Source organism: Acinonyx jubatus, chromosome C2, assembly GCF_027475565.1.
Source record: "Acinonyx jubatus isolate Ajub_Pintada_27869175 chromosome C2, VMU_Ajub_asm_v1.0, whole genome shotgun sequence".
NCBI classification, from domain to species: domain Eukaryota; kingdom Metazoa; phylum Chordata; class Mammalia; order Carnivora; family Felidae; genus Acinonyx; species Acinonyx jubatus.
In genome coordinates this window covers 4,965,221-4,977,660 of record NC_069384.1, presented here as the reverse complement: position 1 = coordinate 4,977,660, position 12,440 = coordinate 4,965,221, and the positions used below count along the sequence as shown (strand labels likewise).

Here is a 12,440-nt window from a genome sequence, read left to right as displayed (position 1 = left end):
GAGGGGAGGAGGGGAGGGGAGGGGGGGAGGGGAGGGGAGGAGGGGAGGAGGGGAGGGGAGGGGGGGAGGGGAGGGGAGGGGGGGAGGGGAGGGGAGGAGGGGAGGAGGGGAGGAGGGGAGGAGGGGAGGAGGGGAGGGGAGGAGGGGAGGAGGGGAGGAGGGGAGGAGGGGAGGAGGGGAGGGGGGAGGGGAGGAGGGGAGGAGGGGAGGGGAGGAGGGGAGGAGGGGAGGGGAGGAGGGCTCTGCCCATCATCTGGGCCTCCTTCCAGTCAGCCAACATCTATTTCCACCCATTCTGTGCATACGCTCAGCACAGGGTGTCTAAGGGCACACTCGAGCACGGCGTGAGTCTCACCTTCTAGAGAGGACACAGTCACTAGCCACATAAGCAGCAAAGGAATAAAGTTATCCGCTGCCCTAGACACCGTGGAGGGAACGTCCAAGGTTCTATGTTAAATGTAAGGACCGAATCTGGAGGAGGTCTCTGCATCCAGCCCTGCCCAACATCCTGGCCAGAAGCTGTCTGACTTCTGAACCGGAAACCAGTAATCTACCCGCTCCGTGGCACTTCCCTCCTGCCACCTTCGTGGATGGTGTCACCTGCAGAAGGCACCCTGTGGGCTGCACCCACAAAGTACATGTGGGGTTGCTGGAATCTTCCATGCCCACTGTCTTATCTTAACCCATAAACTCAGGGAGGGAAACACAACTCTGAATTTTCTATTTTCAAAACATTAAAGGAAAGAACACAAATCGGGGGGGCGGGGGCGACCTGGCTCTAGGGGAGGTGAAGAGTTAATCCTGGTCCAGGTGAACAGGTGCTGCCCAATTTGCCCGCGGAGTGGGGGTGGGGGAGCCGGGGGGGGGGCGGGGGAGGGGGTTCCTGGCCGCAGAGTCCCACAGGCAGGGCAGTGAGACAGCCGGACTGCAGAGGAGCGGCAGCATCACCCCTGTCGCCAGCAGCGGGAGGAGAAGCGAGCAGGGCCTCCTGGAATGACATTGGAAGGTCAGCCAATCAGGCGCGGGGCTGCTCCCGGAGCCGCCACCTCCAGGAGAAGACGCACACAAGCCTGGGCCGGGCTCCCCCGCCAGTTTGGAAGGGGCTATGCAAATGCACCTTCCTCGCCGTGCACCTTCTAGGTTTCAGGAGAGCGCTGCGAACCAACGAACGCGGTCTTCCTTTGTAAAAAATCGGCAACAAACGCGGCCGGACACCGCCTCCCCGCCACAGCCTGCGCACTGCCCCCGGGCAAGTGCACCGTGCCACGGGGGTCTGGGCACTGGAACCGGAGAAACCGCGGGGAGGAGGGCTTCCGATCGCCACGCACACACGACAGAGCTTCCTCGGAGGCGGCCGTTTTGCCTGCTCTGCCTAGGAAGGCTGGCTGCAGCAGTCTTGCGAGGTCTGCCGCCCACTAGTGTCCTATGGCGGGGACACAATTGACATGCAGGTACCAGCACCTCTCTCCCTCCCTGGCCTGCCAAGGGAGCCGGTCACCAGGAGCCAGCGTGCACTTCCGCGCGCAGCAGCCGAGAAAATGCACAGACGCGGCGGGTCTGCACGAGAAACGCCCCAGGGCCCTGCGCGCTCTGCCCGCTGCGCCCCGCACACACGCACACCACGCAAACGCTGCCGCTGCCCTGCCTAACCTGACGCTAAATGTATCATTTTCACTGCCTATTCATTATTGATGAGGTACATTCATGATCTCACCCCGAGAATTCAGCTAATTTTGTGAAATTCGGATGCCATCGATTCTGTAAATGCATCCACTGAGAAATCCATTCTTTAATTTGTCAAACAGAAATTTCTAGTCTCCTGCTGTGTTCATAGGTCTCTCCTTATAAAATGACCTTCCCCATCTCGCTCGCTCTCTCTCTCTCTCTGCCCTCTTACATCGAGTTTCAACGCACATTGCATGGAGTCTCTTCAGGAAAGCCTCACTGCATCCCATCTCAGACATATCAATGATAGAATACTTTGATAGCTACGTGGAGGTCCAGGAATTAGGGATTTTTTTTTTTTTTTTTTTTTTGGTCAACATCATTTACCCTACCAGCACCTCTGTATATGGAACCCTTTCCTGCCCAGTGGGCCCGATTCCCCCGGGGGCAGCAATGAACTGCTGTCACACCAAAGGGGCATCCAGGAGAGAGTCGAGAAGGATGGGCTGGCATTTATTAAAGGTCTGCATGGCATTTTGTTTTCCTACAGAGGGCATCTGGCAGGGGCACACAGCTTAAGAGACCTAGAAATTTTAGATGAGCTCTGAAATTCTGAGATAGAATTTGAACCTCCTTAATAAAAACAGGGGAAGAAGAGGAAGGCAGGAGGCCCTGAAATTATTCACCTGGCGACACTGTTTACTTACGTCCATTTACCCGAATAAAATAAAAGTCATTTTAAAAAGTCTCAAGGTGCATTTGTACTCACAAAGGCCTGCTCCTAAATTTAAATAAAATGCCCAGTTTGCAGCATGCAATATCCTGTTGAGACGAGCCCGTGATGCAGGAAGGGGCTGACACCCTACTTTTGTTCTGATGAGCACCTGTCTCTCTCCCAGCACCCACCTCCTGTAATCTCCACGAGCTCTGTGAAAACAGCAAAGCCACAAAGGTCAAGATTCCACGGCTCAGGAAAAGATGTCAGGGACACGTGTGTACATAAAGAGATGCAAAGATACTAGCAAAAATGTATTCTATGCAATGAATATGCTCACGGTTCCTTATTCAGCTTATCCAGAGGCCTGCTCCTGCTTTTAACAGGAATCTTAAACTACAATGTGCTCTGGGGGGTTAAAACCAAGAGACATTGTGGCCAAGCACAATGCAGTGTGATCCTGTCCTGAAGAGACATCCAGGGACGTGTGTCTGCACAGATATGGACCCCGTTTCCTCACACTGTAACAGAAGGTCTCCGGTGAGTATTTCCAGAACGTTGCAGAGCAAGTTGACTGCTTTAAACATGATGACAGCACCTGCTCAGGTGAGGTAATTCATTCAAGCATTTAACCCATGAAGGGACTGCTCGCTCACTTTTATTTTTCACCCAAAATACCGTCTGCAGCCTCTCCAGCAACCGTGCTTTCACTAAGAAATACATGTGCACCGCATTACATCAGCGGGAAAAACGCTATTGTCTACTGGTAAAATGCACTGTGGGGTTCTTATGTTGTTAGCACCCCAGACTATCAAACTGCATAATCCTTTACAAATATATTTGTGTAAATCCTGTCAGACATTTTGCTATTTGAGGCCTAGTGGTAATCAGCTTAGGTATTAAAATTCACAGATCTTTTATCACACACATTCAGGAATTTTTCGAAATTAAGGTAGACCAAACTAGGATAGTTGTTAAAAAAAAAAAAAAAATCCTTTTTTTTTTAAAGTCTCATTCAGATAGATGGGTAGGAACCATTTAATTTCACGTTTTTGAAATGTGGTCCTATGAACAGATAGCATTCCAATTTGGACTCTTACTCTATTTTCACATGACTATGTATTTTATGACCCTTTTTGCACAGCATCCGTTGAACATCATTCATCGAGAAACTCTTTAAAGCTAATTCCTACCCCCCCCCCCCGCCGCCGAATAAAAGAGCCCAAAGCTCTACAGTCAGGCCTTTTTTTTTTTTTTTTGAATGCTTGGTCATAAAAAGAGAGGGCCATTTTTATATAAGAGTTCCACAGCCTTCTGATAGATAGCGTCAGACCACGTAATACAGCCACATCCAATATTCATTTGCATATGCATCCTTATATTGTGAAATCTACCTGCATTCATTACAGAGCCAATAAGGTGGTCATCAATCAACCCTAAAGGTCCTGAAAAAGGTGTAAGAGGATAATGCTCAAAATGTGCATGCATTTCTTTGCACAGATTTTCCTTGTAGAATATTTGAGGTTTTCCACAATTGTCTCACTATGATTTTCTTATCATTTCAGTATGGAGATCGATTTTTTTAAAAGTCATACGCACGTATAGCATCTCTGCATCAGAGACTGTTCCAGAAATTCTTCCACACTATTTGTCACCTCTAACAGTAAAACCGTAAAACAGGTACAGACTGACACTCAGAAGCACAAAGTCGTCTGTCATCCTGAAACACGTATTTCCCCACAGGATGGAAACCTTATTTCATCCTATGATCCCGGCCTTTTCCAGGAGTCCGGAGAGGTACGCCCTGACAGGTGAGACAGGCCGTCAATGCTCTGAGGCACAGGGACATGTACGTGAGCATTTTACGTCTTCTCCTGGTTCACATTAGCAGAGCAGCATAAAGGGCCGACTTTCCTGATGCATCAGCACACATTAGCTACAGCAGATCTCTCCCCCAAGGTAAATTCCCAGGAGGCTGCAGGAGAGGGAGCGTGCCCTCTGGGAAAGATGGGGTCATGTCAGAACTTGTTGCAATCCTCTCCTGCTGGGAAACCTCCAAATGAAAGTTGTGCACACTTTGCTGTAGGTTATATTAGAGAGCAAAGCATCATTTCCCTGTTAATTTCAGGAGTGCCTTCTTCTCCACCTGTTCTCAGTCGCCTTTTTTTTTTGTTATTAATTTTACAAAGTTTCTTGTGTTTCCTCTGGCCTGTCAGTGGGATGATTTAGACACTATCTAGACGGCACAGAAAATGCACCTGTGCGCATCTTTCAAGAAAATCTGAGAGCCTCCCCTTGGCTTCTGGTATTTTCTCACAAGGGCGAGATTTCTTTCTTCCTTCCCACCCCCTCACCCCCACCCCCACCCTCTGTCTCTCCTGGGCAGGGGATTCTGCTTAATGGTTTAATTTTCACTGTCAGCAAGTCATACATTTGATGCAGCTTTGTGTTCCAAAATTTGGAACGGGAATTGAAGCTGTAACTACTCCCGGGCAATACCAAATGAGGACAGTTTCCCTTAGTTCCCAAGTGAGAGGAAGCCATTCATACATGTAAGTTCATATTTACACAGCGACAGGCAAACTGAGGTGCAGGCACACTTACTAATTGGGTCTGACTCAGGCAAGAGCAATAGCTTTTCGAATCCCCAGGAAGAAGGCATCTCAAAATGTGACACTGATGGGCGCGAGGAAAGAGACCTCTTTACAATATTCGCTGATGTCATTTGTGCAACTATACAGGTGTTTTTAAAAATTTGTCAACAGCTCAGATGATGTAATGCTGAGGAGTGCATAATTTTACATAAATGACTGTGAGGGATATGTACTACCGAGGGGGGAGGGGGGAGGAAGGACAGATCTTTCTTAAAGGCTTCAGTGCTGCCGGAGACGAATTGTAGCAGATTTAAAGCACATGTTTTCAAAGCTCAAAAAGCTCTAAATGCGAAGCCAGCCGCTCTTAATTGACCCCCCACCTGCCCACACTTGGAATGTCATGTCCCTTTGAGGTTGTAATGTATCAAAGTGGCGATCTCCCCTCTCTCCTCCTCTCGCCAAACCTGGTTTATTCTGAATGAGGTAGCTATCTAGCCCTGGAGTTAGCTCGCAGCTGTCACTTTGCTAGGTAAGCTCCTTTAAATGATTACAGAGCAATCCCCCCCCCCACCCCCGGCCTCTCTACATTGCCTCCTCTCCTCCCAAAAGAAATAAAAATATTTAAAAAAAAGAAAGAAAGAAAGAAACGCATGACAGTTTAAGCACAGATGGGGGGAAGGAGAAGGGAAAGACTTCCCCCATGCATCCGATGCCCCCCACACTCCGGTCAATACAAGCAAGGAAACTGACCACAAACCGAAAGGCTCACCATTCGCGAAGCTCTGGAACAAGGAGAGAGCCAGTATCCACATGCCCCTGCTGCTCCCCGGCCTCCCGCGAGCGACGCGCCGGCCTCGCCCCCCGCGCTCCGCCCGGCTCCGCTCGCTCGCCACCTGCCCGGGGGCCGCCGCCCGCCCGCCGCCGCCGCCGCCGCCGCCGCTGCCGAGCCGCCCGGGCACGCGGCGCGGCCGGGCTCCGGGGCGAGGGCTGCGCTCGCCGCGCGCTGCGCTCCTGCACACCTGCTCCCGGGCGCCGCGCCCAACGCTGCGGCCAGAGCGGGCCGGCGGGGCTGCAGCCCAGGTGCGCCGTCAGCTCAGGGGGCCGCCGGCAGGTCGGCAGGTGGACGGAGCCGCAGACGCGGGCGTGAGCTCATCCCGGGCACCCGGCGCCCCGACTGCGCAGCAAGCGGCCTCCCGTGCGCCGGCCCTCAGCCTCCACATCCAGGCAGCAGGCGGGCGGGCAGGCTCATCTTTCCTCTCCCGCGGCCCGAATCGCAGTGAGCCCTCGCTAACCTTCCCTGCCTGGGAGGCGGGCGGGCGGGCGCGGAGCGAGCGAGCGAGCGAGCGGCGCGGAGGCGAGCGGGGACCCCCTCCCCTGCCTCTGGCCGCTGGGGCGCTCTGCAGTCTTAAAGCAGCCGCGGAGAAGTGGAGCCGGACTGGAGAGGCAGGAGCGAGGAGAGCGCAGCCACCACACAGTCACGCACAGTCATCAGGATGCGTTTCTCAGAGGCTTAAATAATCATTTCAACGGCCGATTATTTTTAGTTGTTTTCTTGCAGGTTGCTAATAAGACACGGCCGGGGGTGGCTATTCCGGAGGCCTGCCAGCTAGGCAGAGGTGACCGTGAGATGTTAGCAGTTTTAGTAAAATGTGCAGCCGGATTCAGATTTCGTATTTACTCTCATAAAAGTCCAGTTCATTTGCCCGGAGGGAAAAGGCCGCCTCCAAATCCTTCCTGCTCCTATAATGATCTCGATGGTTTCACGGGCTAATTTTTAATTATCTCAAATACATTGTAGAACACAAACACAGGCAATTCTAATTTTGCTCCCTGGATGGTGCAAAGAAACAAACAAACAAACAAAAAGCCTGATTAAAATTGGTGGTAATTTGAGTAATTCCAAACCTACAACCCCTTCCACGTTACTGTGAAAAGCCAGTGTGATTATATTTCCTGAGTGTTCTGTATGGTTCTTGAAGTCACAGTATTAAAATAAAAGCCTTAAAAGGGACATGCACCCATGTTCATCACTTTGCAAAAAACAAACAAAACAAGCTGGAATGCACCCCAATTTCGGATCCAAGGTAGAATGCTCAGGGACAGGGCAATCAGGCCTGAGGAGGAGAAGCGTCTGGGGTGGAGGAGGGTGGGCTCATGGGAAACGAGTGGGCCCCATGGTTCCCTCCATATGCAAAAGGAGGGATAAGCACACCTACAACCGCTCGCAAAATAACAGGAAAAGCAAATGGTGAGGCAGAAACAAAATGGTGCTTTACCAGAGTTGGGCACAAGATGGCCAGGCCCTGTGTGGGAGGAAGGGCCAGCTGAGCCAGTGATGCTGCGCGCTCGCCATTGCTCTGCAGCTGCAGGTGGTCACGTGCTGCTGCCCACTCAGGACCGCAGGCCCAGCCCTGCCCTACCCGGCCCCCGGGTGTCCTCCCGCTTTGCACCCGTGGGGTGCTGGCTCACCGGGCTCTCCTCAATGCAGTCCGGGAGGGCAGGGGAGGGCGTGATTTCTGTTCCCACGTCCAGCTCCTCGACCCATTCATTCAGTGCACAGAATGCTAACTGCACAGCGGCCATGTGTGAGGCTCCTCTCCGCCTTCACAGTCAGGCGCTCAGGCACTGGGATCAGACATCAGAGCACCATTTGGCCACTTACCTGAGGTGCGGCTTGTGCCTGGTTATTGTCACGTGCAGAACGAACATTCCCAAGGTTCCTAACTCGTGTGGTTGTGCGCCTGTGTGGTCCCTGTAATAAATCATGGCACGGCTATGGCTGGGGCTGGGATCCCGTGCAAAATGAAAACGGGGAGTGCCTTTTTCAAAAGGGAAAGAATCGCTATTAGAGACTAAAATATGAAACTTTTCCCTTTGTTTCTCAGTCTCTCTCAACCGACCCTGGCGGTTTTTATTTCCTATTTAATGCCTTGCTCCCTCGGGCCTGGGAATGGTCCCCCGGCAAGGGCGTGTGACTCAGCACAGCCCCAGGAGCTCCCATCTACCGCCCTCCACTGGGCCAATGCACTGGGCCCCCAGCAGGGTCCTGCCTTTCCCACAGGCCACTGCCCCGGTGCACAGTAGAGAGAAGATTCTCAAGGGGCTTCCGTCTGCAAGCCGGGAAGCACTTGTAGCCGGATCAGGGGCGGTGAGAGTCTGGCCCCGGTCAGGTCACCTGTGGAATGTATCCTGGCAAGGGCAGCCTGGTGCAGGGGCAGTCCCCGCTAGGCCCTCCCCTAAAATACCACGCAATGTGCATGCGCAGCCCAAACACTCCCCGCGTGCCCACCCAAGGCCCCTACCAGGCACACTGAGGGTGACAGCATCCAGACCTCCTCTTCTCACATTACCCAGATGGCACTGGCTGCAGGATGGGGTGGGGAGGAGCCTGGTCAAGACCCAGGGCACGACGGGAGTGAGGGAGTGGGTAGGCAAGAACCCCTCCTGCGAAGGTGGCAGGATAGCACGGGAGCCATAAATGCCAAATCAACATAATTGTTCAAAGCAATGAACATTTCAAGATGGCAACTGCAGAGCATTTAACCCCAAGTGCACGTCCTTCTGGGAGGCAGGACCCCAGTGCAAATGCCTGGGATTTGACCCCCAGGAGGCCAATGAAGGGTCTGTGGCGGTCTATCTAACACACCTGCCCCAGATTGACTAGGTTAGTAGTGATCTAGAATAGGCTTAACAGAGCAGCTCTTCCCACAAAGACTTCTAGAACATATTTCAATATAAAAACACACATATACCACAAAACTGTCAGCTCCGTGAATGGAGGCGCCGTTATGTCTCCTGCTTAGGAAGCTGTCCCCGAGGCCTGGCACATGTACACACCCAGGAAACAGCTGTGAAGCGGCATGCAGATCTGTAATGCAGGGAGCAAGCAAAGCCTGCTCTAAGATATGTACACGTTACACTATGTGGAAATTCAGAAGAGAAAGAGAATACTCACCCTCACCCTTGGAGAAGTCTTTTGGGGGGAAATGGCAATCTAGCTGAGCCTTCAGGTTCCATTAACATGTCAAGACGCAAAATTGAATCAGGGGGAAGGGGGTGCTCTACCCTGATCAAGCAGACACCAGGAACTTGACCAAATACACTTAGGTTTTAACTTGTGTTATTTCAAAACCCCCTCAGGAGTTCTGCCAGTTCTAAAGGGTGAAACTTGAAAGTGACACCCTGCACGTGGCCTGACAAGGGGAGGCTGAGGAAACTGACCAGCTGCTTCAGGGGTCCCCCCGCAGGTGCAATAAACAAGGCAACTTACATGGGAGGCTTGCCCTCCCCTATAGAACCGCATCTCCCCCTGCCTTCCAGAATCCTAAAAGTTTATAGAGAGGCCTTGAAGAGATCCAGTTCTGTGTACCCTCCAGATGGTGTCAGTTGCACCTTACTCTCTCCAGGTTGTATCCTTGAAGGTGCTTGGGGGGGCGGGGCAGGTGGAGGGGAAAAGAGCCTCGGGCCAGCCCTCAGTCTACCAGAGGTTGTGTCCTCTCCATAACCTCTCCCAACAATGGAATTCTCTTTTTGTATTCCAACTTAATGTTAACACCTGGCCTCCTGAAAATCAACCTCTGACCTGAAATGAAAGCATTCTGTAAGTTATTGTCCTCCCGTCCCCACCCCTGGCACAAGACTGATAAAAGTGTCAGAGGCTACTTTTCGCCCACTTGAATTATGCTAAATAGGAAACAAGGGCCGTGGGGGTGGGGGGCGGCGGCAGCATCTGATTTCATCGTCTGTTTCTCCTCCATGTTCTCTTGCAGGATTGAGAAGAGCATCTCTCTCTAGTGGTGGCATTTGAGCCACGTTCTAAAGGAGGGGCTGGGGTGACACATAGATGGGATGGGTGAGGAGGCACTTGGGGTTACAAATGTCAGCAGTGGCCGCAGTGGGAGGGCTCGCTCCTTTCTGACCAAGGGGGCAAGTAGTTGCCCAAAGTGAGCCTGCAGCAGCGTCCTCTGGATGCCCAAACCGGATGACTGAGAGCCACAGAAATGTCTGGTCTCACAGTCCTGGAGGATGGAAGTCCAAAATTAAGGTGTGGGCACAGCTCTACTTTGACACCTGTAGGGGAATCCTTTCTGCCTCTCCCAGCTTCTGGTGGCCGGCAGGCAGTCCTCCCCGTCGTCTGGCTTGTAGGTGCCTCGCGCCAGCCCATAGCTTCACGTGGCCTCGTCCCACTGCGTGACCGTGTCTCTTCTGCTCTTTGTACAAGGACGGCAGTCATACTCATTGAGGGACTCATCCTAATCCAGTATGGGCCCATCTTACTTACATCTGCAACTTGTAACGACCCTGCTTCTAAATACGGTTGCATTCTGAGATACCGGGGGTTAGGGTTTCAGTATATGGTTTGGAGGAGACACAACTGACCCCGTAACAGGACCCAAGAAGCCTGAAATCAAAAAGCAAAAGGCATGGGAAGGGTGTCCCAACAGAAATGGCCATGGACCCCACACCCCTTGCTCATGCTGTGTGTACCAGAGACCCCCCGCGTGGTGCCCAGAGAAGGACTTCAGGCTCTCTGGAGCCTCGATTTCTTCCCTTGGAAAATGAAAATAAGCATATATGTTCTTCTTACCTTACAGATTGTCAAGCTGACAAAATGAGGTATGGGAGCTGGTTTGATAGGGGTTACACCGAGCACCGCCACCTACGGTCATTACTGTCTGAGGCCGGACCTGTAGAAACATGCTGAGTAAATTGATGATCCTGGAGGCTGGTACTTTGGTTGAATTGAAATCAGGCACTATTATACTTCCGGTCTGAGAACTGCAAAGGGTAGAGAGGGGCAAGAGTGTCCGGGGCCCGTCCCTTTTTTCCTCCACTGAGCTCATGGACACCTTCCGCAAATACTCAGAGCATGCCTGCTAGTTACAGCAGCTAGAGTTGTCCCCGGGAGCTCAGAGAGGAGTAAGTATGGAGCAGGGAGATAGGGGGCACTAGGCAGCCTCTGGGTTGCTTGAAATGTTCTCTGTGTCTGAGTGGAAGTCACAAGGATACATACACACATAAAAATTCATTAAGCTGTACACCTAAGATTAGTGCACTTACACACTTGACTGTACATTTAAAAAAAAATCGTGGCTAAGACACTGTCCCTACTAACCTCACAACTCAATGGGGGATTCGGATAATAGTTACGATAATTTGATGAAATAAACTCTGTAATTGGGGGGTGGCACATTGATGCAGCTAGTGGGTGTGTGTTGGGAACAGTGTGCAGGAAACGAGACAGGAACAGAGGAACTGGTGCGAGAAGGGTTTGGACTTCATCGTGAAGGTGAGCGGAAGCCACTGACATATGGGAAGCAGGAAGTGCTATGATCAGATTTATGCTTTGGAAGCATTCCCTGCTAGGGACGCGGCAGAGAATGGCCAGGGGACTTGAGAAGGTCACAGTCAGAAAGTTAGCCTGAGTCCAGATGGAGAACAACTGAGACCCCATGAGAGCCACGGTACTGGCGCGAAGACATTTGCATCCTGTAATATTGGGACACAGTAGGAAGGTGAGACCGTCCAACTCGGAAACACCAGTGATGGCAATGACAGCTGCCGTCACCATCATCGTGGTGGTTATTCATTGCTGGCATGTCCGGTGCTGTGGATGCTTACCAAATTCAATTCTGCTCTGTGACATAAGTGCCGTGACTGTCATTCCCATTCTTCAGCTGGGGGAGCCTCAGCTCAGAAGGGTCCAGAAACATCCAGGTAGGGGCAGAGCTTGAATCCAAGGACAGCCCTCTATGTCTGGTAAGGATCAGTGTCCTCAGAACAGGGAAGAGATGGCAGGAAGTGGGGACAGAGAGAGGAGAAAGTGGTGAGGGACAGGGAGGAAGTGGTGAGAGGGAGAGAAGGAGGAAGTGGTGATGGAGAGAGAGGAAGTGGTGAGGGAGGAGGAAGGGTGAGGGAGAGAGGGAGGAAGTGGTCAGAGAAAGGGGGGAAGTAGTGAGAGGGAGGGGGGAGTGGTGAGAGAGGCAGGAAGTACTGAGGGGGAGGGAGGAAGTGGTGAGGGATAGGGAGGAAGTGGTGACAGAGAAGCAGGAAGTGGTGAGGGACAGGGAGGAAAGGCGAGGGAGAGGAAGGAAGTGGTGACAGAGAAGCAGGAAGTGATGTGAGGGAGAAGGAGGAATTGGTGAGGAAGAGTGGGGGGAAGTGGTAAGAGAGAGGGAGGAAGTGGTGAGGGAAAAGCAGGAAGTGATGAGAAGGATAGGGAGGAAGAGGTGCGGGAAAGGGAGAACACTAAGCTGACTCCCGGGATCCATCTGGGTGCCTGTGTGGACAGAGGAGCCGCTGACCAAAAACAGGGACACCACCATCTCTCAGAGGCCTTTCATGGTCCTGTTCCCTTCTACCATCATACCCACCGCTGTAAAGCAGCCAGCATGATCTTTTACACACACACACACACACACACACACACACACACCAGATCACGGGAAGCTCCGTTCACATCTCTC

The 12,440-nt window shown here is 52.3% G+C and overlaps 2 protein-coding genes and 1 long non-coding RNA gene across 5 annotated transcripts in view; 1 reads left to right on the top strand and 2 right to left on the bottom strand.

The window, feature by feature from the left end:
• Nucleotides 1-5,870, bottom strand: part of DSCAM (DS cell adhesion molecule) — a 693,896-nt gene extending 688,026 nt beyond the window's left edge. For both annotated transcript variants that reach the window (XM_053220540.1, XM_053220541.1), the window contains exon 1: nt 5,744-5,870. In XM_053220540.1, the coding sequence (XP_053076515.1) occupies nt 5,744-5,786 (43 nt within the window). In that variant the 5' untranslated portion in view covers nt 5,787-5,870. The remainder of the gene's footprint in view (nt 1-5,743) is intronic.
• LOC128315362 (uncharacterized protein DOCK8-AS1-like) lies at nt 5,785-6,492 on the top strand. The gene has a single exon (XM_053221827.1). It carries the CDS (start codon nt 5,785-5,787, stop codon nt 6,490-6,492), a length of 708 nt encoding a protein of 235 aa, XP_053077802.1.
• A 2,893-nt stretch (nt 6,493-9,385) lies between these two features.
• On the bottom strand, nt 9,386-12,007 carry LOC106965630 (uncharacterized). Of its 2 annotated transcripts, none has more exons than XR_008297515.1 (3): nt 11,596-12,007; nt 10,562-10,752; nt 9,386-10,375 (listed from the first exon to the last, which is right to left on the bottom strand). It is a non-coding gene; the product is annotated as an uncharacterized LOC106965630 (long non-coding RNA). The 2 variants fall into 2 exon arrangements; XR_008297516.1 differs by having other exon boundaries at nt 10,562-10,661.
• Between the last annotated feature and the right edge of the window lie 433 nt (nt 12,008-12,440).

Coding starts and splice junctions, on each gene's coding strand:
- LOC128315362 (XM_053221827.1), top strand. CDS start 5,785: ATGCCCCTGCTGCTCCCCGGCCTCCCGCGAGCGACGCGCCGGCCTCGC.